At 38.3% G+C, this 27,655-nt stretch overlaps 1 protein-coding gene across 10 annotated transcripts in view; it reads left to right on the plus strand.

Annotated features, from left to right (window-relative positions):
• Window positions 1-27,655, plus strand: part of CREM (cAMP responsive element modulator) — an 80,612-nt gene that overhangs the window by 26,827 nt on the left and 26,130 nt on the right. For 5 of the 10 annotated variants that reach the window (XM_006086690.3, XM_006086693.3, XM_006086689.3 and 2 more), the window contains exons 3-5: window positions 13,365-13,511; window positions 16,764-16,861; window positions 17,003-17,145. In XM_006086690.3, coding sequence (XP_006086752.1) covers window positions 13,365-13,511; window positions 16,764-16,861; window positions 17,003-17,145 — 388 coding nt within the window. The remainder of the gene's footprint in view (window positions 1-13,364; window positions 13,512-16,763; window positions 16,862-17,002; window positions 17,146-27,655) is intronic. The other 5 variants (XM_023752251.1, XM_023752253.1, XM_023752248.1 and 2 more) reach the window with 1 other exon arrangement.

A 27,655-nucleotide genomic window follows, 5' to 3' on the forward strand; every position in this document is an offset into this window, starting at 1 on the left:
GCTGATTGATGATGATTCTCTTTCATCATTGATGTATCTATCTCTCCCTATCCCTCTAAAAAACAAAAAATCAATAAAATCTATTTAAAAAAAAGAAAATGAATGAAACCTGCAATCTTAACAAGTGTAAATGTACAGTTCAGTAGTGTTAAGTATAGTCACATTGTTGTGAAACAGATCTCCAGAACTTTCTCATCTTGCAAATCTAAAACTCTATCCCCATTAAACAACAACTTCCTTGTTACTCCTTCCTTCAGCCCCTGGAAGCCAACATTCTACCATCTGTCTCTATGAATTTGACTACTTTTAGATATCCTATATAATAAAAGACTAATATGCAAATAGTCCCCTTGACCTGGAATTCGACCAGGGGGCAAGGGCCGGCTGGCCAACCGCCCACAGCCTCTCCCCACCCCCCGGCTGGCTCAGCCTGATCAGACCCGATCAGGGCGGGCCGGCTGGACCCGACCTGTGCACGAATTTGTGCACCGGGCCTCTAGTTTCATATAAGAGGAATCATCAATATTTGTCTTTTTAGACTGGCTTATTTTACTTAATATAATATCAAGGTTCATCTATGTTGTAGCATGTGATAGGATTTCCTTCCTTTTTAAGGCTGAATAATCCATTATATGTACCTACTATACCACATTTTGTTTATTATGTTTTTTTATTTTACTTTTATTAATCCTCACCTGAGGACATTTTCCCCATTGCTTTTCAGAGAGAATGGAAGTAGGGAGGATAGGGAGAGAAACTCTGATGTGAGAGAGACACATGGATTGGTTGCCTTCTACACGTGCCCAGACTGGGTCAGGGGATAGAGCTTATAACCTAGGTACATGCCTTTGAACTAGAACACCAGCCAAGGTTATTATGACTTTTAAAAAATATATATTTATTACTATTTTTTAAGAGATTTCTAATTCATTTATTGAACAAACACTTGCCAGTTATTAGAACATAAACATTTCCTCTAATTTTTTAAAAATATATTTTATTGATTTTTTACAGAGAGGAAGGGAGAGAGAGAATTAGAAACATCGATGAGAGAGAAACACCGATCAGCTGCCTCCTGCACACTCCCCACTGGGGATGTGCCCGAAACCTAGGTACATGCCCTTGACCGGAATCGAACCTGGGACCCTTCAGTCCGCAGGCCAACGCTCTATCCACTGAGCCAAACCGGTTAGGGCTAATTTTTTTTTTTTTTTTTTACCAGGCATACCATAAGAAAGCTGCACCTAGAATGCTGGTCAAATGAACAGATATTAAGCACCTATTAGGTGCAAGATCATGGGCTATATGAGACACTCCTTATATCTTTTTTGCCAATAGGAAAGGCTACAAGCACTTTTCACATTTCTTGTTGTTTCGAAGTTGGCGCCCTTGGACTGACATGTCCTTCTGAATATTATTATCCTTCCCGGCTTTGGCTTTCCTCTTGGCTCTTTTTTTTTTTTTTTTTTTTTTTTTTTTTTTTTAATGTTAACATAGCATGTAAGTGCATTTGTTGCTTATGCTACTGGAGATGGCTGTTACTGTTTAATCCATGCTTGAACTAGTATTTTGGGGACCTATGTCCTCCACAAGCCATTATCAGTAACCCTGTGCTATCTTTTTTTCTTTATTATTGTTTAAAAGTATTACAAATAGTAGTACATATGTCTCCTTTTCCCCCCATTGACCTCCCCGCCGCCTTCCCCCCGCCTCCTCGCCAACGCTTATGCCCTCACCCTCCTAGTGTCTGTGTCCATTGGTTATGCTTATATGCATGCATACATATGGTTGATCTCTTACCGCCCCCCAACCCTCCCCTCCCTTCCCGCTGAAGTTTGACAGTCTGTTTGATGCTTCTTTGTCTCTGTATCTATTATTGTTCATCAGTTTGTGATGTTCATTATTTTGCATCTTTATTCAAGTGTTCACATTTATAATATTGTTTTCCTGTTTTCCACCTTAAAATGTTTGAAATATTCTTTAAACACTTCTTCCATGGAAGAAACAGAGTCCTTTGAGAATCCTGGCTTAATACACAGAAATCAAGATAGTTTTCCAACTTCTTGCTTGGTGTGTTAATGGATTTTCATTGTAGCTTTGTCATTAAACTAATTAATTGTATATAGGTTTGATTTCTCAGCAACAGAGTTGATAGCAAAATCTGTTATATTGTCAACTCACATTTTTTTTTACCCCTTATTAACTGTTTTGAATGCAGGCCCACTGCATGTGAAATTTGCATATGTACTGTGACATCATAAACCCCATTGCAAGAGAACCTAGCTACAGATTGAAGGTAGTCTACTAGGTGTTAATCAAATACTGTGTTACAAATTGTGAGGTTTTCCCAGTTATAAATGTCATTATTAGGATTTTTGTTTTATTGCAAAGCCAACTAAGGCTGTCAATTGCATCATCTTAACTTATTTCTTCAGATTAACTATTGTCTGTAGTGGGGTTTTCTGTGGATGTGGTGGCATCAGCATAATCTATGTTTCAGGCATCCTATAGAAGAGGATTATTCAGGGGAGCTGGAAAGAAAGGTAAATTATGTCAACTGTGGGTTCTTTCTGCATAAAAAGAGGTATAAAATTATGAAATACAAAATATATCCATTTAATGTTTTTTGGTTTTTGAGAAGGTACACCTACCCGATTTTTGGAATGGGGTGAATATACTCATAGATCTTCCTATGGCTTTCTCCCTCTCTTCATTTAAGCTTTTTACGCACATGTTTCCTTTGATGAGAAGCTTTCCACATCAAGTATATTCTAAATAGCCTTTGTCATTCTCTGATTATTTACCTTGCTTTATTTTTCTTTTAAGAATTTAGTACCATTCCAAATTATATATTTGTCTCTTCATCTAAAGGGTGTCCCAAAATTCACGCAAGAAGTAATTTTGATAGAAAACACAGGTTTATAATTAAAAATTGTAAATTTTTTATTGATTCATAAAGTATACAGTATAGGGTTATGTATGGAATAGCATATCGCGTAAATGGCCGCCACGGCTTTGCTGGCACATGCGCACTCTTTTGTTGAAATTTTCCATGACTGTTTTGCATAAATGTGGCTGAATTTCGTTGATACAGCGCTCAATTTCCTCCTTCAAGGTGTGGGTGGTCGTGGGCTTGTTGGCATAAACCTTAGACTTCAAAAAACCCCAAAGAAAAAAGTCCAACGGCGTTAAATTGCATGATCTGGGCAGCCAATTCTGATCACCAAAACGGGAAATTACACGACCAGGAAATGACTCATGCAGTAATTGAATTGTTTCTCAGGCTGTATGGCATGTGACACTGTCTTGTTGAAACCACATGTCGTCCACATCCATATCTTGCAATTTAGGCACAAAAAACTGGATTATCATGTCGAGATAGCGAGCACCATTAACTGTTATTGCCTGAGCAGCCGCATTTTCGAAGAAGAATGGTTTGATGATGCCTCCAGCCCAAAATCCGCACCAAACAGTGACACGTTATGGATGCATTTGTTTCTCAACAATCACGCGTGGATTTTCTGAACCCCAAATGCGACAATTTTGTCGATTAACCAAGCCATCAAGATGAAAATGAGCCTCATCGCTGAAGATGATTTTGTTCGAAAAATCAGCATCCACTTGTTGTTGTTCCATAATCCATTTACGTATGTGCCAGCAAAGCCGTGGCGGCCATTTACGCGATATGCTATTCCATACATAACCCTATACTGTATACTTTATGAATCAATAAAAAATTTACAATTTTTAATTATAAACCTGTGTTTTCTATCAAAATTACTTCTTGCGTGAATTTTGGGACACTCTTTATTTTCTGTTTCCTCCTGATCTAGGAGAGAAGAGACTTTCGTTGTTTACTGCTATGTCCCCACTGTCTAGACTAGTCAACATGGCATGCTCCCTTGTTCCTGTGAGATTTTTGCTTACTAGAAACTCTTCAAATGAATATTTGATGTTTATAAGAAATTTTTTTTAATTTTTTAAATTGATTTTAGAGAGAGGGCGGAAGGCAGAGAGAGAGATTGATTTGCTGTTCTACCCACTTATTTATGCGTTCATTGGTTGATTCTGTATGTACCCTGACTGGGGATTGAACCAAAAACCTTGGCATATTGGGATGATGCTCTAAACAACTGAGCTACCTGGCCAGGGCTAAAAGAAAATTTTCTATTTCTACCTTTAGTATGCATATTTTAGTTTAAGTGAAGTAAAGCTTACATCTCTGTAACAGTAGTTGGTGTCTTTTAAGAAAGACTTAATTCCTTTCTCTTTCAAGGGCTTCTTTAGAATTCTATTTGTACATTATGAATTAAGTAACTATGTAATATTCTGTAGATTACACTTTGTCAATATTTCTCAGATCTTTATTTTCTGTCTGAGCTGTAACCCAAGCATGAGTCTCATAATTATCCTTGCCTATTAAACATTTCCACCTGGTTGTGCTGCCATTGCTTTCACCCTAGCCTTCCTAACTGAATCTGCCACCTTCCCCAAAACAAAAAGATGTTTTTTTATTTACCCATCTTTGCCTTTATGGCCACCATGCATGTTCTTCAGTCATTGCCTGTTCCTTCTATGCCATCTGTGTACCATACTTCAAGGGTGCCATATAATCAGTATAATAATAAAATAGTGCTAAGATGTTAAAGGTAGGGAGCCATGTGAATTTTTTAAAATTTTATGAATAATGGTGAAATTTAGCCTGTTAACTGTACCAACACAGTTATAGGCTTAATACTACTCACTTAATGCCAGTCACTTTTGGCAATGAGAATATAGAATGTCTGACAGGTTCTCTAGATCTAAAGGATTTTTGTTTTGTTTTTAAGGATACTGTACATCTGAATTCTTTATTTCAATAGGGTAGTGAAAGAGTTGTCTCATGAGGTTTTGCACTGCCCAGAGTTTGGACATAGAGAAGTTTCATTGCAATTATAGAATTCATATAGCTCATCTCTAGAAGGCTAGGAATATAGTTTTATATTAGTGAGTACAGCTCCTTTTCTGTAGCAGGTATTCTTTTATTTTTTAATTAAATCTTTATTGTTCAGGTTATTACAGTTGTTCCTCTTTTTCCCCCCCATAGCTCCCCTCCACCTGGTTCCCACCCCCCCTCCGCCTTACCCCCCCCACCCTCACTGTCCTCATCCATAGGTGTACGATTTTTGTCCAGTCTCTTCCCGCACCCCCCACACCCCCTTTCCCCTCTGAGACTAGTCAGTCCACTCCCTTTCTATGCCCCTGATTCTATTATATTCACCAGTTTATTCTGTTCATCAGATTATTTATTCACTTGATTTTTAGATTCACTTGTTGATAGATGTGTATTTGTTGTTCATAATTTGTATCTTTACCTTTTTCTTCTTCCTCCTCTTCTTAAAGGATACCTTTCAGCATTTTATATAATACTGGTTTGGTGGTGATGAACTCCTTTAGCTTTTTCTTATCTGTGAAGGTCTTTCTCTGACCTTCAATTCTGAATGATAGCTTTGCTGGGTAAAGTAATCTTGGTTGTAGGTTCTTGCTATTCATCACTTTGAATATTTCTTGCCACTCCCTTCTGCCTGCATAGTTTCTGTTGAGAAATCAGCTGACAGTCTTATGGGTACTCCCTTGTAGGTAACTGTTTTTCTCTTGCTGCTTTTAAGATTCTCTCTTTGTCTTTTGCCCTTGGCATTTTAATTATGATGTGTCTTGGTGTGGTCCTCTTTGGATTCCTCTTGTTTGGGGTTCTCTGCACTTCCTGGACTTGTAAGTCTATTTCTTTCACCAGGTAGGGGAAGTTTTCTGTCATTATTTCTTCAAATAGGTTTTCAATATCTTGCTTTCTCTCTTCTTCTGGCACCCCCATAATTTGGATGTTGGTATGCTTGAAGTTGTCCCAGAGGCTCCTTACACTGTCTTCATATTTTTGGATTCTTTTTTCTTTTTGTTTTTCCGGTTGGGTGTTTTTTACTTCTTCGTATTTCAAATCTTTGACTTGATTCTTGCGATCCTCTGGTCTGCTGTTGGGAGTCTGTATAGTATTCTTTATTTCAGTCAGTGTATGCTTAATTTCTAGTTGGTCCTTGTTCATATCCTCGAGGGTCTTACTAGTTTTCTTGAGGGTCTAGAAAATTCTTGAAAAACCTTATAAGTTTGGTTTTGAACTCTATATCCAGTACTTTGCTTTCCTCCATTTCTTTCATTTGTGACTTGTTTCTTTGTCTCCGCATTTTGGCTGCTTCCCTGTGTTGATAGAGTGGCTTTGTGTACTAGGTGTCCTATAGGACCCAGTGGCTCAGCCTCCCCAATTACCTGAGGTGGACACTCTTGGTGCACCCCTTTGTGGGCTTTGTGCACAGTCTAGTTGTAGTTAAGCCTTGATTGTTGTAGGTATCACTGGAGAAATTGACCTCCAGGGGAATTGGCTGTGAGAATCAGCTGTGTCTGCAGTGGGAGAACTTCTGTGCTGGAGACACCCTTCTGGAGCAAGACTTGCTTCAGTGGGGCTTTGGTGCTCACTGAGTCTGCCCCCTGAGTGTGTCCCTTATGGATCTGAGGAGTTGTAATCTGGATGGTCCCACTCTGACTACTGGGTACACTGGCACTTGGATCTATAAGGAGGTGCTAATTTAGCCTCTGCCTGAGGTACCCAGCAGGAGCTACGGAGAAATCTGCAGGTTCCTCTTCTTTGTTTGGGATTTTGAGGTGCCCAGATGAGGCCCAGCTGTGAAGCAGTGCAAGCTGCTGTGGGGCTTTGGGCCTTCTTTTGGAAGTTCTGGGTCTCTCTGACCCAGCTGCAGTTTGTTAGGTAATTTTCAGATTGCAAAGGGCCAGGCCTTTCATATGCAAAAGCCTCTGTGCACAGCTTGAGTGTGGTGGGGTCTCAGGGAATCAACAGGCCAGAGCAAACAGCTATGGCTGCTCCTCAGTTCTACCCTAAGAGGCCCCGCGTCTCAGTTTCCCGCGGTAATCACTGCAAGCACCTCTGAGAGAAAGCTGCCCTCGAGTTCCGGACCGATGCCAGACAGTCCAGTTTCTCCCCGTATGAGTCTGGGTCCCCAGAGACTCGTCCGGAACGAGAGTTCAGAGCAGTCGGGAGCTTGAGACTTCCTCCCGATTGAAAAAGACAATGGCGTCCTCAGTTGCCAGCCCTTTCCATGTGTGCCTCCGTACCTCTGCACTTTACTTCCACACCTCCTCTGAGTAAAGTCTCAGTGTGCTTTTCTCTTTCCGTCTAGTTGTAGAATTTCCACTCAGCCAGCCTTCCTGTGGTTCTGGATGATGTCTGTTTTGTCTTTTAGTTGTATTTTTGAAGTGGTTGTGCGAGGCAGCAATTTCAGGTGTTTACCTATGCCGCCATCTTGGTTTCTCTCTGTAGCAGGTATTCTTTATTTTATTTTATTAATTTCAGAGAGGAAAGGAGAGGGAGAAAGAGATGGAAACATCAATGATGATATAGAATAATTGATTGGCTCCCTCCTGCATGCCCCCTACTGGGTATCGAGCCTGAAACCTGGGCACGTGCCCTGACCCATGGGAATGGAATCGTGACCTCCTGGTTCATGGGTCAATGCTCAACCACCGAGCTATATGGACTGAGCAACAGCAGTATTCTTGACACTAAGCCATTTTGATAGAGCAATTGTTTAATAAATTAAAATCCTGAAAGACAAAGCAACTTACAGCAGGATTTATACTGATAAAAAAAAAACCCTATGACTCTTTCTTGAGTTGTTTTTCAGTTCTTCAAAATATTTAATTTCTTTGAAGCTGAGCCATTCTCACCCCCCCCCCCACCCCCCGCAGTGAATATGAGCACTATCTACCATCTCAATTCACAAGTCTGGTCTTTAGGAATACTTGTGGTACTCTTGGGTATAATTTATATAATACTTTGCTTATTCTCTGACATATGAAATCTCCATCAAGGTTACTGGATATGGTGGTTTGGCTATTGAGCTGAAATTACAGCCTGGGTCAGCACCCTGCTCTTCAAGCTGTGAGCCAGGGCTTGGAGCCTACATTAAGAGAGAGCAGCAATTTTCATAGTGTGGTGCACAGAACACTGGGGGCGTCTCTGAGGACTCTTTTTGGAGGTTTGGGAGGATAAAACCATTTTCACAATGATGTTAAGATCTATATTCCTTTTTCTCTGTGTTGTCATTTATACTAATGTTGCAAAAATAATGGGGGGTAAAACTGTTGGTGCCTTAGCTGGAATCAAGTCAGTGGCACCAAACTGGATAGAAGTCATTGTTTTCTTCACTGCCATTCACTTGCAGTGGGAAAAAAAAGTCAGTTTCATTTAGGAATATTCTTGGTGAAACAGTAAATATTACCAATTGTATTGAGTCTTGACCCTTAAGTACATGTTGTTTTAATATTCTGAGTTATGAAATTAGGACAATCACTGAAAGCATTTCTGCTGCATACTGAAGACCGATGGTGTTCTTGAAAAAATAACACTTGAGTTATTGTTTGAGTGGCAAGATGAACTAGCTGAGTTTTTTTCATAGGACATAATTTTTCTCAAAGGAATGTCTAATAACCAAACTGTGGCTATTTACACTTATTTGGAACATATTTTATCTCAAATGCAAATGAAGTGAGTTTGTCACTTCAAGGAAAACGACAGTTTTTATTGCCAATGATAAAATTCCAGCTTTTAAGCAGAAGTTTTGAATTTTGGAAAGCCTGCATCTGCTATTTTGAGCTTGATGGCTTCCCAATATGTATAGTTTTCTGATGAGATTGATGTTTATTTCAATTAATGTGGTTTTCTGATAGTGTATAATGAAATGTCAGCATTTAGGCTATCTGCTCAACTCAGTGAGGCAATAACTTCCAAGTAACTACCACATGATGTTACAAAATTGTGCATGGGTAACCATCATGCAAAGTAAAATATAGATCCATAGATTTTAATGTAACAGATATGATTTCATATTCCACATTGCAACTAACCTTTAAGAGACAACCACTTGTTGAGTTTTGGTGTAATATCAAACAGTATCCACATTTTTCTGAAAAAGCTATTAAAATACTCCTCCTTTACCAATCATGTCTGAGTGAGGTTCAACTAGAGTTTTTTTCCCACATACTGACTGAAAAAACATTACAATAGATTCGGTGCAGAAGTAGGTATAAGAATCTAGCTGTTTCGGTTAAACCATTCACAAAATATTTTTATATCTATAAAAATGTGAAACACTTGTCATTACTTTTTGTTTTGGAAAATTTAATTCTTCATGAAATATTATTTGTAGCTTGTAATAGAATTATTGTTCTTTAATGAGTTACTAAGTATTTTTTAAATTTCTCAGTTTTAATTTCTAATACTAGAGGCCCGGTGCACAGTCTGGGACCCCTCGGGAGATAACGACCTGCTGGCTTAGGCCTGCTCCTGGGTGGCAGAGGGCAGGCCCAATCCCTAGGTGCAGCCCCTGGTCGGGCTCAGAGCAGGGCCGATTGGGGAGTTGGGGCGGCGCCCCCTGTCATGCACAGAGCAGGGCGGATCGGGAGGTTGAGATGCCACCCCTAGTCACGCTCAGGGTAGAGCCGATTGGGGGGTTGGGGCACCGCCCTCTGTCACACTCAAGGCAGGGTCAATGGGGAGGTTGTGGTGCCACCCCCTGTCACGCACAGAGCAGGGCCGATCAGGGGGTTGGGGCGCTGCTCCCTGTCACTCACAGAGCAGGGCCCATCAGGGGGGTTGGGGCTCTGTACCCTGTCATGCACAGAGCAGGGTCGATCAGGGGGTTGGGGAGCTCCCCCCTGTCATGCACAGAGCAGGGCCGATCAGGGGGTTGAGGAGCTCCCCCCTGTCATGCACAGAGTAGGGCCAATAGGGGAGTTGGGGCACCGCCCCCTGTCACACACAGAGTAGGGCGGATCAGGGGGTTGGGGCACCGCCCTCTATCACCCACAGAGCAGGGCCGATCAGGGGGTTGGGGCGCCGCCACTGTCACACTCAGGGCAGGGCCGATGGGGAGGTTATGGCTCTACCCCGCCACACACAGAGCAGGGCCTGTGGGGGGGGGGGTTGGGGTGCCACACCCTGTCACACACAGAGCAGGGCTGATCAGGGGGTTAGGGCGCTGCACCCTGTCACACACAGAGCCGCAGGGCGATCAGGGGGTTGGGGAGCTCCCCCCTATCAGGCACAGAGCAGGGCTGATCAGGGGGTTGGGGCGCCTTCCCCTGTCACGAACAGAGCAGGGCGGATAGTGAGGTTGTGGCCACGCCCCCTGTCACACATAGAGCCGCAGGGCGATCAGGGGGTTTGGTCACTGCCCCCTGTAACGCTGATCCCGGTGCCGGGAGGCATATTACCCTTTTACTATATAGGATAGAGGCCTGGTGCACGGGTGGGGGCTGGCTGGTTTGCCCTGAAGGGTGTCCTGGATCAGGGTGGGTGTCCCCACTGGGGTGCCTGGCCAGCCTGGATGAGAGGATGATGGCTGTTTGTAGCTGGTCACACCCCCTTCAGGGTGTGGGTCCCCACTGGGGTGCCTGGCCAGTCTGGGTGAGGGGCAGAGGGCCGTTTTCAGGCTGGCGGGTGACTGAAGCTTCCAACCTGTCCTTTTTTTCTTTTATTTTTTTTTATTTTGGGCCAGCTTTAGCTCTGAGGCTTGGCTCCAGCTCTGAGGCCTCGGCTGCTGAAAGCAGGTATCTGGTTTGTTTGGGTTCTATAATCGAAACACTGTTTCAATTCCAGCTTGAGATCCTGGCTGGCTGAAAGCAGTTATCTGGTTTGTTTGGGTTCTATAATTGAAACACTGTTTCAACTCCAGCTCTGAGATCCTGGCTGGCTGAAAGCAGGGTTTCTGGGGTTTTGTTTAGCTTCTATATTTGTAGCAATGTTTCAAACTGCAAGCTCAGAGGCCAGCAGCCGCAGGCGGGGAATGTTGGCTTCCTCCGTCACTGAAGCAAACGAGCCTCCTGTTCCCTTCAAGCTGCCTGGCTGCCCGCCGCCATCTTGGTTGGCAGTTAATTTGCATATCGCCCTGATTAGCCAATGGGAAGGGTAGCGGAGGTATGGCTAATTACCATGTTTGTCTATTATTAGATAGGATAGTAAATATCAATACACATACCCAGTGCTGGGCTGACGCTGACTCATGAGAGCTGGCTATGTGCACTTTTTCCAACTTTGGGTTCAGTGTCATCTGCTGTTGGCTTGAAATCTGCCATAGTAGGAGTATTTACATTACAGAAATCATCAAATGTACAAATCAGCATTCTCCCTTTCCAAGATCTGGTTGTTAAACATTTATAGCACCCTACTGGATATAAACCACATAAACAAAAGCTCTTCGAGGTCACCATTAATTTTTAAGAGTGTAAAGGAGAGTCCTGAGACTAAAAAGTTTGACAATTAGTTGTATGGCGAAAGGAGTACCTTTTAGTAATTGATTCACACAGAGGTGGATACCTTTTTTTAAATTTGCCTTTTGTGCTGGTAACATTTAAAGTATAGATCCTCCCAATGGTTTTGTTTGTTTGCTTGTTTGTTTTTTAACTTCTTGTTAAGTCTACTGGTTCCATTATGTGATAACCTTTTTATTTTCCCCAAAATCTAAGGTAGACAATAATACCCCAGAGCATGTGGGATGAATTTGCCCTTAGTATATACAGGGTATCCCAAAGAAATATATACATACACTTCGAATAATTGTAAAGGCAGTGTTTATTAATATACATTTCATTTTCAAAATTGAGCTATCAGGTGTTAAAGTGTGTATATATTTTTGGGGGGACACACTGCATGTTGAGTGTCTTTGCCCTAGTTTCTCACTTTTCTGTTCCACTGTTCCAGGCTCATATTGAGGCTATGGCTTCTATACAAAGCCTTCACATATTGTTCAGGTCCATACTAATCTTTCTATTCTGGGCTCTCATGGCCTATACAATTCTGTTGACTTTCATGGCCTATATACCATACAGTGGGGCACTTGGCTCTCAACTGTTTGGTGTGCTATTTATTGTTTCTTAGGTGTTAGTTTTAGCAATTTTGCTTTTTACCCTAATGCTCATCACATAGGTTCTAGTGCATTGATAAAGATTTTCTTATTTTTGGATTGCTAAAGTTGTTTACTTTCCAAGGACATGATATTGTAAAAAAAAAATCTTAGTTGTTGTTTTAAAATATATACATATTTTTTATTGATTTTAGAGAGGAACAGAGAGGGAGAGAGAGAAACTTCAATGATGAGATAATCATTAATTGGTTGCCTTCTGCACGCCCCCAACTGGGGATCAAGCCTGCAACCCGGGCATGTGCCCTGATCGGGAATCGAACTGTGTGACCTCCTGGTTCGTAGGTTGATGATGCTTAACCAGTGAGCCACACCGGCGAGGCAATCTTAGTTGTTTTAAACCCAGTTTTTAATAATTCTCTGAAAGTATTAGTATAAGTAGATTGGAAATTACTGCTGTTTCTTAAAGTGAGGTCCCACAGATGCTTTCTGCAAAATTTGTTTGATTCCATTACCACTCATAATGAAAACTGGCAGCTTATTGAGTAAGTCATAATGAATAGTGGAACTTAGTAAAATGTGGCAGTTTCTAAGAGTATGCTGACCAAATTGTTTACTAATTAGAAACTTGGAAGATTTTGAAACCAGAGGCATGGAGGTATTATTTTTCCAGTAGGGATCTCTGTCAAAAGCAATCAAGATATCTGTATTGTCTTCTTTCTGTGCAAGCTAAGTGATGGTTCTAGCTTTCTATCTGGATGCCCAAGCTAGGGGAGAGGAAACGTGTGAGAGGGTCACACAAGCTCCAAGGCATGAGCTTTTTATGGGTCAGAAACACTAAGAGCATGAGAGACCTTGGGATTTCTTTGGCCTGTGCCTTTTTTGTAATTATGGTGTGTGTGTGTTGGGGGGGAGCATTAAGGTAACTTTGCTATTTACATCAGTATTGAGAAAAGGCATTAGTTTGCATCTGGAATAATTCTAGAACACCACACCGAACATTTCATTTATTAAACAATAATTCACCATATTTAAGTTCTGTCTCCAGTTTCTCTTAAGAAGTTAGAGAGGGTAATTTATACTCTGGCCTATTAGTAGTCCTGAGGTCGTAGTGAGGTAGTTTAACTGCTTTAGAACTTTGTGCTTAGAACATTCTTAGCCACCGAAGCATGGGAACCGAAAGTGAGGAGCATGGGTTCTTTACTATCTATCACATCAGAGAATGACTGTTCCAGGACAGTGACCACTTCCTAATGGTAAGTACCCCGGCTTGCTTATTATTTCTTGGAAGCAGGAAAAATAGTCCAGTTATCATAGTAATGATATTTCTTTTTTTAAAAAAAAGCAAAAAGAACAACAAAAAGGTTCAGCCTTAATCCTCAATCATGCTCATTTTTGCAGGTTTCTGTAGCTGGATCAGGCACCGGAAGAGGCTCCCCAGCTATAACTCTAGTACAGTTACCTTCGGGCCAAACTGTACATGTCCAGGGCGTAATTCAGACACCACAGCCATCGGTTATTCAGTCACCACAGATACAAACTGTTCAGGTTAGCTTCCTGGGTGATTTGTCTTTGACTTTCTTGAGCTTGAGCTTTTTTCTTTTTCTTTTTCTTTACTAATTTATCCTCTTTTCCTTGGGTAGCTTTTATGATCAAGTCATTTTATTAGAGAATTGGAGGGATTTTCCTTTTACCTGTGAAGTGCATTGTACTCTGCTAGACCCATAGATTTGACTTAAGAGTTGCCATTTTGTTGTCAGTTTTTAATTTGCAGAATGAATAATGTCAGATAAATAATTCTTCACATTGTTACTCTTTGCTCAAACTCGGATTTATTTAGCAAAGCTCTCCAAAGGTGCTTAAAAATATTTTGAGGATTCTTTGGAGATGTCTGATAAACATGTTAATATAAAGATTATAGCACTGATGCTATTTTCATGAATAATCACATTAGTAGGTAGTATATTATTTTTAATTCAATATACATAATCCATAGAAAATAATTATGTATAGTCTCTTGGCCTTATGTTTATTCATCATATACTCCTTTCAGATTTAACCTTGGTTTTGTAGATGTGATTATTATTATGGTTGTGATCTGGAGATGTGTTTTATTACTTTTTATTATCAAGATTGTTTTTATTTTTTTTCCCCCCTTTTTAAAAAAATATTTTTTATTGATTTTGGAGAGAAAATAAGAGGGAGAGAGAGAGAGAAACATCAGTGATGAGATAGAATCACTTATTTGCTGCCTCCTGCACACCCTACACTGGGGATCAAACCCACGACCTCGGGCATGTGCCCTAACCGGGAATTGAACCGTGACCTCCTGGTTCATAGGTCAACATTCAACCACTGAGCCATGCCAGCCAGGCTCAAGGTTGTTTTTAAATCCTTAGCATTTTTTAAAATATACTTTATTGATTTTTTACAAAGAGGAAGGGAGAGGGATAGAGAGTAAGAAACATCTAAGAGAGAGAAACATTGATCAGCTGCCTCCTGCACACCCCCTACTGGGGATGTGCCCACAACCAAGGTACATGCCCTTGACCAGAATCGAACCTGGGACCCTTCAGTCCGCAGGCCGGCGCTCTTCCACTGAGCCAAACCGGTTAGGACCCTTAGCATTTCTTGAAATAAACTTTTTTTTAATGCATCATCAATATAAATTATTAAGTATAGATACTTTTCTTGTGTACTGAATTTATTTCTCTTCTTTTTTTAGGTCAGTTTGTAATTGACCTTTAGATGCTAGACTTATTTGAACCTAATTGGTGACAAAAGTTCTTTGAGGGAAAAATAGAAGCACATACTTAATTAGTCTTGTTTTTCCCCTGCATATTTGAATACAGTTTATTGCAAAATAAGGATGAAGGCTGCAACATGATGTTTGAAGTAATAAATTCACATTCATTAAAAGCTTAGTTATCTTTGCAGCACCAGGTGTTTTAATAATTCTCAGTATTATCTTTAATTTTTTATTTTTTAGAATATATTTTTATTGATTTCAGAGAGGAAAGGAGAGGGAGAGATAGAAACATCAATGATGAGAGGGAATCATTGACCTGCTGCCTCCTACATGCCCCCTACTGGGGATTGAGCTCGCAACCTGGGCATATGCCTTTGACCAGAATCGAACCTGGGACCCTTCAGTCTGCAGGCCAGTGCTCTATCCACTGAGTCAAACAGGCTAGGGCTTGTCTTTTATTTTTATCCTCCTGTTCCAAGAGTTTCTAACTCTTGGTTCCAAGAGTTTCTGACTCTTTCTGACTCCAATAATAAAACAAGAAAATCTTTCCACTCTTCTTTTTGTATTATGACTTTTATTGGGGTGCAGATATTTCTTAGTTTTAACCTGGCTGGTATTGGAAGAAAGTATTGTCTTTTATACTCAGTAGGTTTTTTGGATTTTGTGAAATAGATGATTTAGGTAGAGGTGGATCTTTTCTTAAAATTCCTACCTGTTGAACGATGGACAACTCAATCTCTGTGTGAACTTCAGTTTTCAACTTTCTGAAATGGGTAAATTAACAGCTCACATAAGGAGGGTCTTATGATTATATGGGAGATGTGTGAAAGCCCAGTGTAAAGTGATAAATTTTTGATGGTGGTACATGATTATCTGATTGAAACATTTTTTCTAATATATTCTATTCATTGGGCGAGTATGCTTATTTGTGGGATGTCCATGACCAGGGATGCATGGTCATATGTGTAGGTGAACATGTATGCTCATCCTATATGCCTTGGGAAGTATATATTCCTGTTTGTATTGTTCAGATTTTAATAAGCTCTTTTGATTTTGTCTAAATAAAATTCCCATGTAATTGTAATATTAAGTAAAGTGAGTTTTGTGAACTCAGAACTATCTTAGGCCTTGAATGAGAAATGGCTGAATATAATGAGAGCAGTCATGTTGTAGAGAGATTTTTTATTTTAGTTCTCTGACTTTGTTTAATAATCATTTTATTGACTTGAAAAAAATGAAATCATGCTCAAAACTCTGATCTTTCCTTTAAGGAGAAATTCCTTATTTTGACCTTCAAGACCTACCATTATCAAGCCCCAACGGACTTGTTTACCTGCTTAAATATTCTTTCTTCTTTGGACCTATTTAATGTCTGATTTGAAAACCCAGCTCCAGTCAGCTGTGGTGTTGTGAAGAGGGCAGTGAAATCAAGATGCTTTTTTCTGCCTCTGTTACTGGCTCACTCACTCCCTGCTGGATATGTGAGAGTGCTTTCAGGGTTGGGTCTTCTGTATATTATATTTAGGCCTTTCCTATGAAGCCTCACTTGACGTTCTAACCACTCGTATTTGCATTTCTGTAATATTTACTTATTATCTTCACCATTCCTTTCCAGACACACTTGTTCTATAACTGAAATGTTTGTGTCTGTGCTTCCTTTCTTAAGCCAAGTGTAAGCTCCATTAGTGCGGTTTCAGTGTGTTCTGTTTGCTGGACACTTTCCGAGTACCTGACTTAATACTGCACACAGAGACCCTTAGTCACACTTTTTTTTTTTTAATTCTCATTGGAGGATATGTTTTTTAGAGAGACAGAGACATACCAATGTGAGAGAAACATGTCAATTGGTTGCCTCCTGTATGAGCCCTGACTGAAGCTTGAACCTGCAACCTAGGTATGTATGTGCCCTGATGGGAATTGAACCCACGACGTTTGGTGCACAGAATGATGCTCCAACCAACTGAGCTTCCCAACCAGGGCCATAGTCACACTTTTTAAAATAAAGGAGATCATATCTTTTATGATGCATTTCAGAAACTCTTGTATTATAGGTAGCAACAATCACAGAGACAGATGAGTCTACAGAATCAGAAGGTGTAATTGATTCTCATAAACGCAGAGAAATCCTTTCACGAAGACCCTCTTATCGGTAAGTTGTTTCCACTGTAATGATACTTTTTTTTTAAAAAGGGAGAATAATTAATTATACATCAAACCAATTCTTCCACTATAGATTTTCTAAGTCTCATTACTGTATCTTAATTATTTGTATTGTTAAATTATGTTTTAGAAAAATACTGAATGAACTTTCCTCTGATGTGCCTGGTGTTCCCAAGATTGAAGAAGAAAAATCAGAGGGAGAAGGAACACCACCTAACATCGCTACCATGGCAGTACCGACTAGCATATATCAAACTAGCACGGGGCAATACAGTATGTATGCTGCAATTCGATACGATAGTGCTAGCTTTTAAATCTTCTCTTGTTACATTGAAGCAACCTGGGTTTTGACATTAAATTGTTCCATTTTAAAAATGCATCATAATACCTAAACTGTGTATCAGAATGAAAAGTATATCTTAAAGAAGTGAGAGATTTGTATTGACAACTGTCATATACTTTTGGTAAAATTTTGTTTTTACTGAATATAGAAGAAAATTTTGAGTTTAAAATAAAGGGAGTTTTTTTCTTATTTATATGTTTATATTAATGTGTAGTAAAAATTTAAAACTTAACTGTTTTTTGTTGCCTTTATGATGCATGCAAACATAATAAGATACAAATGTCTGTATTTCATTCTTGTTGGCTTTTACTATCAACAATTACATTTTCTACTTACTAATTTAAAAGAAGGACATATGTTTTCTAAATTATGTTTTTAAATGTAATTCTGTTTTCACTAGTCTACTGTGTTGATTTGTGCTGCAGTTTTTCCCAGACGAGAATGGAAAAATGTTTAATTTTTTAAAACTACAGCAATTAGATCATTTTATTTGAAATTTTAAGCACCAAAAGCTCTAAATAAACAGATAAATTCACATTTAGTCTTGTGCATTTTAATGGGCTATTCATTCTGTGCTTTTTGCTCAAATTAAAGCACTAGGTTCCCCACCCCCCACCCCCTCAATCAAGACCATTTGATACATAAAAATACTTTAGTAAAAATGGAGCTCTAGGAAGGAAAAAGCGTGTAGGGAAACATGATAGAAAAAGGACTGAAAAAGAGCAAAGAAACCCACCAAAGCTGCTTAGGTACTGGAATATGTGTGATATTAAATACTTGTGTTTGTCCAAAAACAGTGTTAAGATTTTATATATGTTTTCTGTTTTCCTTTAAAAAGTAATAATACCTAGCCCTAGCTGGTTTGGCTCAGTGGATAGAGCGTTGGCCTGCAGACTGAAGGGTCCAGGGTTTGATTCCAGTCAAGGGCACATGGCTGCAGTTGGGGGCATGCATAATGTCCATCATCATTGATGTTTTTATCTCTCTCTCCCTCTCCCTTCCTCTTTCCCTAAAAAAAATCAATTAAAATATTTTTTAAAGTAGTAATACCTAGAAAGTCTCAAGTCTTAAGACTTGTCTCTTAAAACAAGCTATAATCTCCTTTAGTCTTTGGGAAAACCTTATAGAGTCATTAGTTTTTTAGGATTTTTCTTACAGTGGTGGTAGATTTGCAGCATTAAACTCTCCTTTGGTAATTCTGATTCTGTGGGTAGCTCCTACATAACACCTGGCAGAATTGGGGTATAATTTGTCCACAGTCCCTACAGCAGTAGTTCTCAACCTTCCTAATGCCGCGACCCTTTAATACAGTTCCTCATGTTGTGGTGACCCCCAACCATAAAATTATTTTTGTTGCTACTTCATAACTGTAATTTTGCTACTGTTATGAATTTAATGTAAATATCTGATATGCAGGATGTATTTTCATTGTTACAAATTGAACATAATTAAAGCATAGTGATTAATCACAAAAACAATATGTAATTATATATGTGTTTTCCGATGGTCTTAGGCGACCCCTGTGAAAGGGTCGTTCGAACCCCTAAGGGGTCGCGACCCACAGGTTGAGAACCGCTGCCCTACAGGATGCTGAGTGGACATGTCCTAAGTCTGTGTTAGGAAAGGAAAACTTCCTGCTGTCTGTAAGAGTTGGACCTTGAGGTTTTCACTGTCATTTCTCTTTATTACTTCTCAGATTTATATGCCTTTGTGTGACATATGGTGGGAGTTTTAGAACTGAAAATCAGAGTTTGCCAGGTGTGTGCCTTGGCATTGTGCAGCATACAGTGCCCACCATCCCCAGAGTGGCTGCGCAGGGCTTGCATGGACCTCCTGGGACCTCCTGACTGGTTAGCTGTACACATATTATCATTTTCTATTTGTGTTATAACAGGGAAAAGGTTGGAAATTACTGATTAAATAATGCTCAGGGGACATCTTAAAATTTGAGGAATTATCTAAGATGTCATCTTGAACATATAATTTTGAACATCATCTGGCATATCCTAATGCCGCTTAGGAATTGATAAAAGCAGTGATCTCTTTACAAGGTGATATGGACAGGGATGAGCAGTGGGTTAATTTGCTTAGATTATTAGCTATAATTTTGAAATCATGAAAACATTGGGTTGAGAGAATGTTGAAGCTAGAGATGATGTGAAGGCATCCTGTTCCTGTCATTTGCCAACTGTATCAAAGCAAGCTTTGTTTTTCCCATCTCAGGTTTTTAGTCTTTGAAGTGGGAATAATAGTAAATTGGCAAACTCTGGAGTTAGCGTGAGGACACAAGGAGATAACAGGTAAAAGTAGGGAAAAGAAATATGCTACTTTTGACATGTCACAGAGAAATGTAAGCTAGCTGTGGCGATGTCTCATTCACATTCCCTGAAGCCTTTACTTCTTGTGCTCTTAGTGCAGTTTGGAGAAGAGGGCTCAGCTTTAAACACCGCTGTGAGTTGGGGGCAAGCAGGGTGCAGTCAGGAGCTCTGGTTGAAAAATTGAAAGTCCAGTGTTTAGAAGTTAGGCATTTATCTATTTGCCACATTAGAGGTCCTGGACTATCTCTTATTTAGGTTTCTTTTTTTTAAATTTTTTTATTGCTTAAAGTATTACAAAGGGTATTACATATGTGTCCTTTTTTTTTCCCCTGCCCTTGACAATCCCCTGGCCTCCCCTACCCCCCAGTGTCTTATGTCCATTGGTTATGCTTATATGCATGCATACAAGTCCTTCGGTTGATCTCTTACCCCCCTCCCTCCTGCCCCCCAACCCTCCCCGGCCTTCCCGCTGCAGTTTGACAATCTGTTTGAGGCTTATTTAGGTTTCTTAATTTGGACACATACAGTATTGGTCCTGGCAATTATTTTAATGAAAAGTTTGTGCTGGTTCTATGTGTGTTGTCCCATGTAAAAATTGGCATTTATTGATTCACAAAAAATGGTATTGCCTATGTTAAAAATGAATTGTGTAAACATTTAGTAACACTTATTTCTGTTGATAATTCTTTCATTTGAAGAGTGAATATTAACATTTCAACTTTTTATAAGACATTTATTTTAATTGGCGGATAATTTATATTTACACATGCACAAGATCTGTTTTCTTTCATTGTATTTCTTACTAGGAATAACTTAATAGATATTAATGCTTTAATGTTGTTCCTAAATATCTAGAAATAGAAACAATCTGGTTTTAGACTAGTGAAGTTCATTTTACTAGAATTTCTGGAGATTTTTCTATGTATTTTCATGTACCTGTTTTTGAAACCCTTTCATAACCTTTTATTATAAAAATTAATTTTTTCTTTAACTTTTATCCATGGATGACTTTTCCCAAAACTTTGCTTCTTTTTTCAAAGATTATTATGTTAATAGTATTTTTAATTTGGTATAATATAAAATTAAAGTTAAAAACAAAAAGAAGTAAATAACTTTGTGTGTCAAAATTGAAGAAATAAAAATAAGTATTGCCCGGCCAGTGTAGCTCAGTGGTTGAGCTTTGACCCATGAACCAAGAGGTCGCTGGTTTGGTTCCCAGTCAGGGCATATGCCAAGGTTGCAGGCTTGATCCCCAGTAGCGAGAGACAGCCGATTAATGTTTCTCTCTCATCGATATTTCTGTCTCTCCCTCTCCCTTTCTCTCTTTCTCAAATCAATAAAAATATTTTTTTAAAAAGTAAGTGTATTCAGGTTTCCCCATACGCAAGTTGTTACATTTTTATGTTTATTTATTTATTTATTTTTGTTAATCCTCATCTGAGGATATTTTTTCCATTGATTTTTAGAGAGAATGGAAGAGTGGGAGGGAGAGGGAGTAAGAGAGATATAGAGAGGGAGAGAGAACTTTGATGTGAGAGAGACACATTCATTGGTTGCCTCCCACGGGTGCCCTGACCAAGCTGGGGATTGAACCTGCAACCGAAGTACATGTCCTTGACCTAGAATTGAACCCGAGACCCTTTGATGTGTGGGGCTATGATCTAACCATCGAGCAACACCAGCCAGGGCTAAGTTGTTACATTTTAAATAGTTGAATGTTAAATATTTGACAGAAGCTGGCCTTGTTACTTCAACTTGATTTTTAATAACAAAAACTAATAAGTGAAAGTTAGAATAGTCTTAACTTTTCTACACTGGGGGTAAGAAAAATAACTTAAAATGGGCAAGGATTCATTATTGTAACACCAAGAAAATGAGCTACACTTCAATATCTTTACTGAACATACAGATCTTGGCTATAGGTTTGTTGTATGCCAATTAAATCATTCTGGTCAAAGAAAATCTATTTTGTCTCAGGAGAATATTTTTAAAGATGGTGGTTCAGGGGTTTAGAATTAGCAAAGAATTTACTTCCTGTGTAAGACATGAATTAAATGAGAGAGAATTCACAAATGCATAGTTAAAGCAACTGTAGAGATTAAAGTGTTTGAAGTGTACTTCATTAAATTTTCTCTAAAGACAGTTGTTTTTTATCCCTCATTCTACTATACCCAGCCTGACCTCTTAACAAATAAGAACTATCACCCAAGACTTCAAATATTATTTTTCCAAATGTCCCTTGTCTCTGCTTGCTTCTACTTTATTTTACTAGGGACTTTGTTAGAATGAGTTTCTATTAACTCATTTTACTGGAATTCTTATACACTAAAGGTAAGTGGGTCAATCCAAAATCCACTATTATGAAAAAGATATAAATGAACTGTGTGGACTGCTAAAGAATTCAGAATTCTTAGGCGATTCATATGAGTAAACACAATTCCAATTCTTCATAATAAGAATTTGCACATGATAGGCTTACATATCCTAAAGTATATGCAGTTGCATTTATTTACTGTAAGTAGTGACTGCTTACATTCTCCCAAGGTAATTGTCAAAGCAAACATAGAAGGTATCTACTTAATGTAAATCTGGTTTTTTTTAACCTTGGTGTTGCTATTCTTGTTTTAGCTTGAGGCTGTTTTAGTGTTTCTTCTGCTTTTAAGGTAGGAGTACTTACACAGTCTGTTTTGTACTCACATTTTGAATTTAAAGCTTAGAATTCACTGGGAAAAAAGTCTGTTGTTCTATTTAAAGTTAATTAAATGAAAATTTAATTGTAATTTGGAATAAAGATGGTTTTAAAATATAATTAAACATTTACATATTTATGTATTTGAATTAGCTCATTCATACAGGTTTATGATTAAAAATATGTTAGCATCAAGTAAAAAGAGGTCAGATGAAATTTTATTTTTTTTAATTTATCTTCTTTTGATTTTCTTTAAAATTAATACATTTTTATTGATTTCAGAGAGGGAGAGAGAGAGAGAAACATCAGTGTTGAGAGAGAATCATTGATTGGCTGCCTTCTGCACACCCCCTATTGGGGATCGAGCCTGCAACCTGGGCATGTGCCCTTGGCTGGAATTGAACCCTTCAGCCCGCAGGCCGAAGCTCTATCCACTGAGCTAAACCGGTTAGGGCAGTCAGATGAAATTTTAAATAAATTCTCTTTCCTCATTTGTTCATGAACTTTTTTTCTCGTTTTCTACCCTTATTTATCTTTCTTTTTGTCTTTTATTGATTTTACAAGGCTTTAAAATATCTTTTAATTAAACTTTTTTAACATCAAAATTCTTGAATTTTCATGCTATAAGTAATATATTTCGTACAACGATATTAATAGTTTTAGGGGAGAAGTCCTCAGTGGCATTGAATAGTAGAAATAGCAGATTTTTAAAATGTGGTTTTGTATAATAGGAATTTTAAAATAATTTATTGCCTGGATTAGTTGATATGATAGCATCTTGGTAACCGTGATAAATGGTAAATTGGAGATGAGGAAATCATACTTGGGTTAATACTGATTTGAAACTAATACCATGCCTGTATAAGGCTATATATAAAAACATTTGTGTAACCACTAGAACTAATGTAGTAGAAAAATAACTTAGTAAATTAATGAATTACATGTTACCTAGACAGTTTCTTTCTTAATGAAAGATCAGTATGTCCAACATTCAACTGGTGCATATAGAGTGCCCCACTTAATTATGTGGTATAGCTCACCTAAGATTTGGGGTGGGGGAAGGTAGGTATCTCCCAGAGCAACTAGAACAGCAGAGCTTAACCTCTACCCACCACTACTATGAGCAGATAGATAACATACTAACAGGCTTGAACAAATTAATAATGGACATTGGAGTAGAATATAGTTGAATATATAATCTAGTTATTCGTTTTTATTTCAATTTAGATATTTTATGAAACTATAATGTTATTAAGGATTACTTAAAAGAGGAAAATAAGTATGCATATAGTCTAAAATAAAAGAACAATTTTACTTCTGCTTGAGTCCCAAGTAGTATTCGTAGACCAATGTGGACTCTTCATTGCTCACAACAGTGTGGGCATAGGAATAAGCATTTTTGTCTCAGTTGCATGTGTCAGTCTAAGAAAGCATTAATAAAGCTTAGGTTCCCAAAGTAAAATTAGTGGGAAATACAAAGGTATTTTATTTTTATTGGTTACTAATGGGCTTGTTATGGGCCAAACATTTTATTTAAAAATTATTAGTCAGATATGATGTCTGGAATTTGTTTGGAAATACTCCAGACTAAATTAAAAAAAAAACACAAAAGGTTTGAGATGAGTGGGCAGGGGAAATAGGTGGTACAAAATTCTTGCTAGAAAATTTCTTTAAGGTTTGTTTAAATGAGCTAAACAAAAGATCAGACTGAATTCATTCAGTTCATTTCATCTTAGTTTTTCCTATTATTTATCTCAATGAGTGTTTACTGAAAACATATTATACTATTCTTGAATATTTTGTAACCTAAAACATTTTCTAAAATCTTTTGAATACACATATGTACAAGCAAAGCCTATTTCCAGTATCCTGAAGCTTTGGGAAATCTTGTTTATTGTCAAATGAGAGGTAACATTTGAAATGGGAAGGTCCTCTGTCATTTGATAATGCCATAGTTAAGAGTACCTTTGTTATAGAAAAATAAAAGGCAAAAGTACGAGACTTATCAGAAGAAATGTGGTGTCCTTAGAGCCAGATTGTGTGTCTGTTAGCTTTCGCTTTTCACATCTAATTCTATAATGACTTAATCCAAAAATAAAATGATGAGAGTAAGAAATTCTTGATATACCAGCGTTCACAGCGTGAAAGCAATAAGTTTTCGTTGGAACTATGGGGAAATATTGATAGAAAATGGGGGGGGGGAGGCTTAAAAAAAATAAACAAGTATGAAAAAAAAGAAAGCAAGGGTCTTTGTTATCTACCTATTTTGTGGTTCTTATTCTTGGAAGTAACTACTGTCACCTCAGATTTTTACTAATCCAAAAACTAATAATTGACATTAAAAATTAAGTTCTATTATCAGAATTTGAAACCATACTTAATTTAACTCTTCTAGATCCATAAGTGGCTTAAATTGTTTATAATACAGTCTGTCTTGAGGAAATGAGGCATCCATTTATTATTTTGGGTGCCTGCTATATGCTAGTGTGAAAAATGACAGGAATGAGGCCACTTTAAAATGGAGCCAAAGCAGCCATTCAAAAGGAACTGTCTTGCTCCTTGTGTTTCTTGAAATTTTGGACTGACTGGGCCAAACCACTGTTTTGCAAACAGTCGTAAAGTCAGCAGGACAGTCTGATCATAAGGAGTAATGACTGTGGACTTTCTATCTGAAGATAGAATCAGCAAGCCATTGTGTGTAGCCAATAGTAACTCGGCTTATCAGTACTAATATGAATTTTTTTTCTTTTCATATAATTATTCCTTTCCTTTTTCTCATAAAACCCTCTTCCTTTCACCCTGTAATCAGGGCACTATTTGAGTTTCTGCCTAAAACTGCTCCCCAAATTACAATTCTTTGACCCCAAATAAATGCTTGTCTCATTTCGGCTTTTAAAATTTAGGTTAACACTAGGCCTTGTGCTTCATATACAGTGCAGTTACATTACTATGGGTGTTCTTTCTCAAAGCACTATTTCTATGACATCAAACTAATTATCAGCTGAAAATACACATTCAAATGTATGATAAACATAAAATTTATTCATGTCCCGCCATGAAGGTTCAGGAAGCATTATCTCTTCTTTTTCATACTGTACTTCTCTTTTAAGAAGGTAGATATGGTTAAATCTCTCACAAACCCTTTTATTGCAAGGGGTGAATCTTGAGACCCTTGAAATCTTTGGAAAGTCTTGATAAATCTTGTTTTTAAAATGTGGACAGAATATAATTCTCTGGATGAACCCGATAAGTGATGTTACAGCAGAGTGTCTCAGCTTCAGCAATGTTGACATTTAATACTGATTCTTCCGTTTCTGCTAACCCTGTTCTAATAGTGGCCTGTCAGTGAACTAAAACACGGAGGATATATCTATGTTGAACTCTTAAAAAAAATGGTAACCCATCTTTTTGTGTAAGGCCCTAGAACCTTATGTCAACAAATTAAAGATTTGTTGTTGTTACTCTTTCCAATAGTTCTGACAGGTTTATAGAATCACTCATCACTTAAGTGATCCTTTGCTTAGATACTGTTAAAATATTAGGGAATGACTTGGAAATGTTCAGAGTATGGTTTAGATGCTACTGTAACATTCCTGTAAGGTATTTACATTGATTTATTGGTATTGTCTTATTCTGATGATGTGCTATTTTTTCTTCATTGTAAAATCTAGTTAGCTAGTTTATGTGATTTCAAAAAAAAAAAAAAAAAAAGATAGGCCTGCCTGTGTGGCTCAGTAGTTGAGCGTCATGGTTCAGTTCCCGGTCGGGGCACATGCCTGTGTTCCAGGCTCCATCCCCAGTTGGGAGCATGCAGGAGGCAGCTGATCAATGATTCTCTCTCATCATTGATATTTCTATCTCCCTCCCTCTTCATTCCTCTCTGAAATAAATTTAAAAAAATACATTTTTTAAAAAGATAGCTATTGATTCCACCTAATCTCTAGTGTTTAAAACGTAGAGTCATAATCTTTATGTTCAAGTATACCTAACTCTCAGATACTTAGATTTGTCTATTAAGTGACATTTAAAAACATTTTGCTTGATTAGTTATTCCTTTGAAACTTTCAGTTAATTATGTTAATTTTTAAACATGACTGGCAAGTCTCAGTATTTAGAGGAAATCCTCATAGTTGTTGCTATTAGCTGAGTTAGTTATTTAAGACACTTGGTGTAGAGGTTAATATTGTAGCACAAATTGTTTCAATACAGTATCTTTTAAGGTCCTTTCCAACTTAACATTTTATATTTCAGGATTCTCCTGATACAGTCAAAATGGTAAAGGCTACAGTTTTGTAGACTTGAGCTTTAAAAATATATATATATGTTCTGTGAAAAGCTATTTTCTTCTGATGATAAATTAGAAAAGTAGTTAGTTGAATGAAGGTACAAATTCATTGTATTTATGATGCTCAATGGAATTTCACTGACCATTTCTTAAAAGAATGCTGTTTATACCTAAAAATAATCTGAAAGGGCCTGGCCAGTGTGGTTCAGTGGTTGAGGGTTGACCTATGAACGAGGAGGTCACAATTCAATTCCTGGTCAGGGCACATGCCCAGGTTGTGGGCTCGATCCCCAGTTCAGGGGGCAGCTGATGGATGATTTTCTCTCATCGATGTTTCTATCTCTCTCTCTCTCTTGAAGCTGGACTTTCTCCCTATATGTATCTGCTCTCTTTTTAAATAATTTAGTTGGATGGGTGCCAGGGAAGAGGAAGGCTCCATAAGCTCTATATATTTCAATCAGTTCTGAATATAAGTTATTTTCAAATACTTAGGAGCCTTTTCAGAATATTGTCCTGTGGCCCTAGCTCAGTGCTTGGCATGTCAGCATTTTGAAAAACCCTATCTTAACTCTGGTGCCGTGTCACATATAGAAATTTTTTGATATTTGCAACCATAGTAAAACAAAGATTTAAATTTTGGTATTTATTTTATATATTTAAATGCCATTTAACAGAAAAATCAACCAAAAAGATGAGTTCGCGTGTCACCTCTAACACGCGTGTCATAGGTTCACCATCACTGCCCTAGCTGAATGGATTGAGCATCAGCCCGCGGACTGAAGGGTCCTGGGTTTGATTCTGGCCAAGGGCACATGCCCAGGTTGCGGGCTCGATCCCCAGTAGGGGATATGCAGGAGGCAACCGATCAATCAATCACTCTCATCATTGATATTACTATGTCTCTCCCTCTCCCTTCCTCTCTGAAATAAATAAAAATATATATTTTTTAAAAAGAATATTGTCCTGTGAAAGAGGATCTCCTTATCAATTCAACATATACTTATATAAAAACCATGGGTGGTGTTCATCACATACAGATGAACAGCCACGACTGAGCGGAAGGAAGTCAGTCCTACAGGGGTTGTCTTGGCAACGGCTGCGCCCTCCCCCAAGCTGTTTCCCGGAGCTGTTTCCTGTAAGGGCGGAGT

This window comes from Myotis lucifugus, unplaced genomic scaffold, assembly GCF_000147115.1.
Source record: "Myotis lucifugus unplaced genomic scaffold, Myoluc2.0 scaffold_29, whole genome shotgun sequence".
Taxonomy (NCBI): domain Eukaryota; kingdom Metazoa; phylum Chordata; class Mammalia; order Chiroptera; family Vespertilionidae; genus Myotis; species Myotis lucifugus.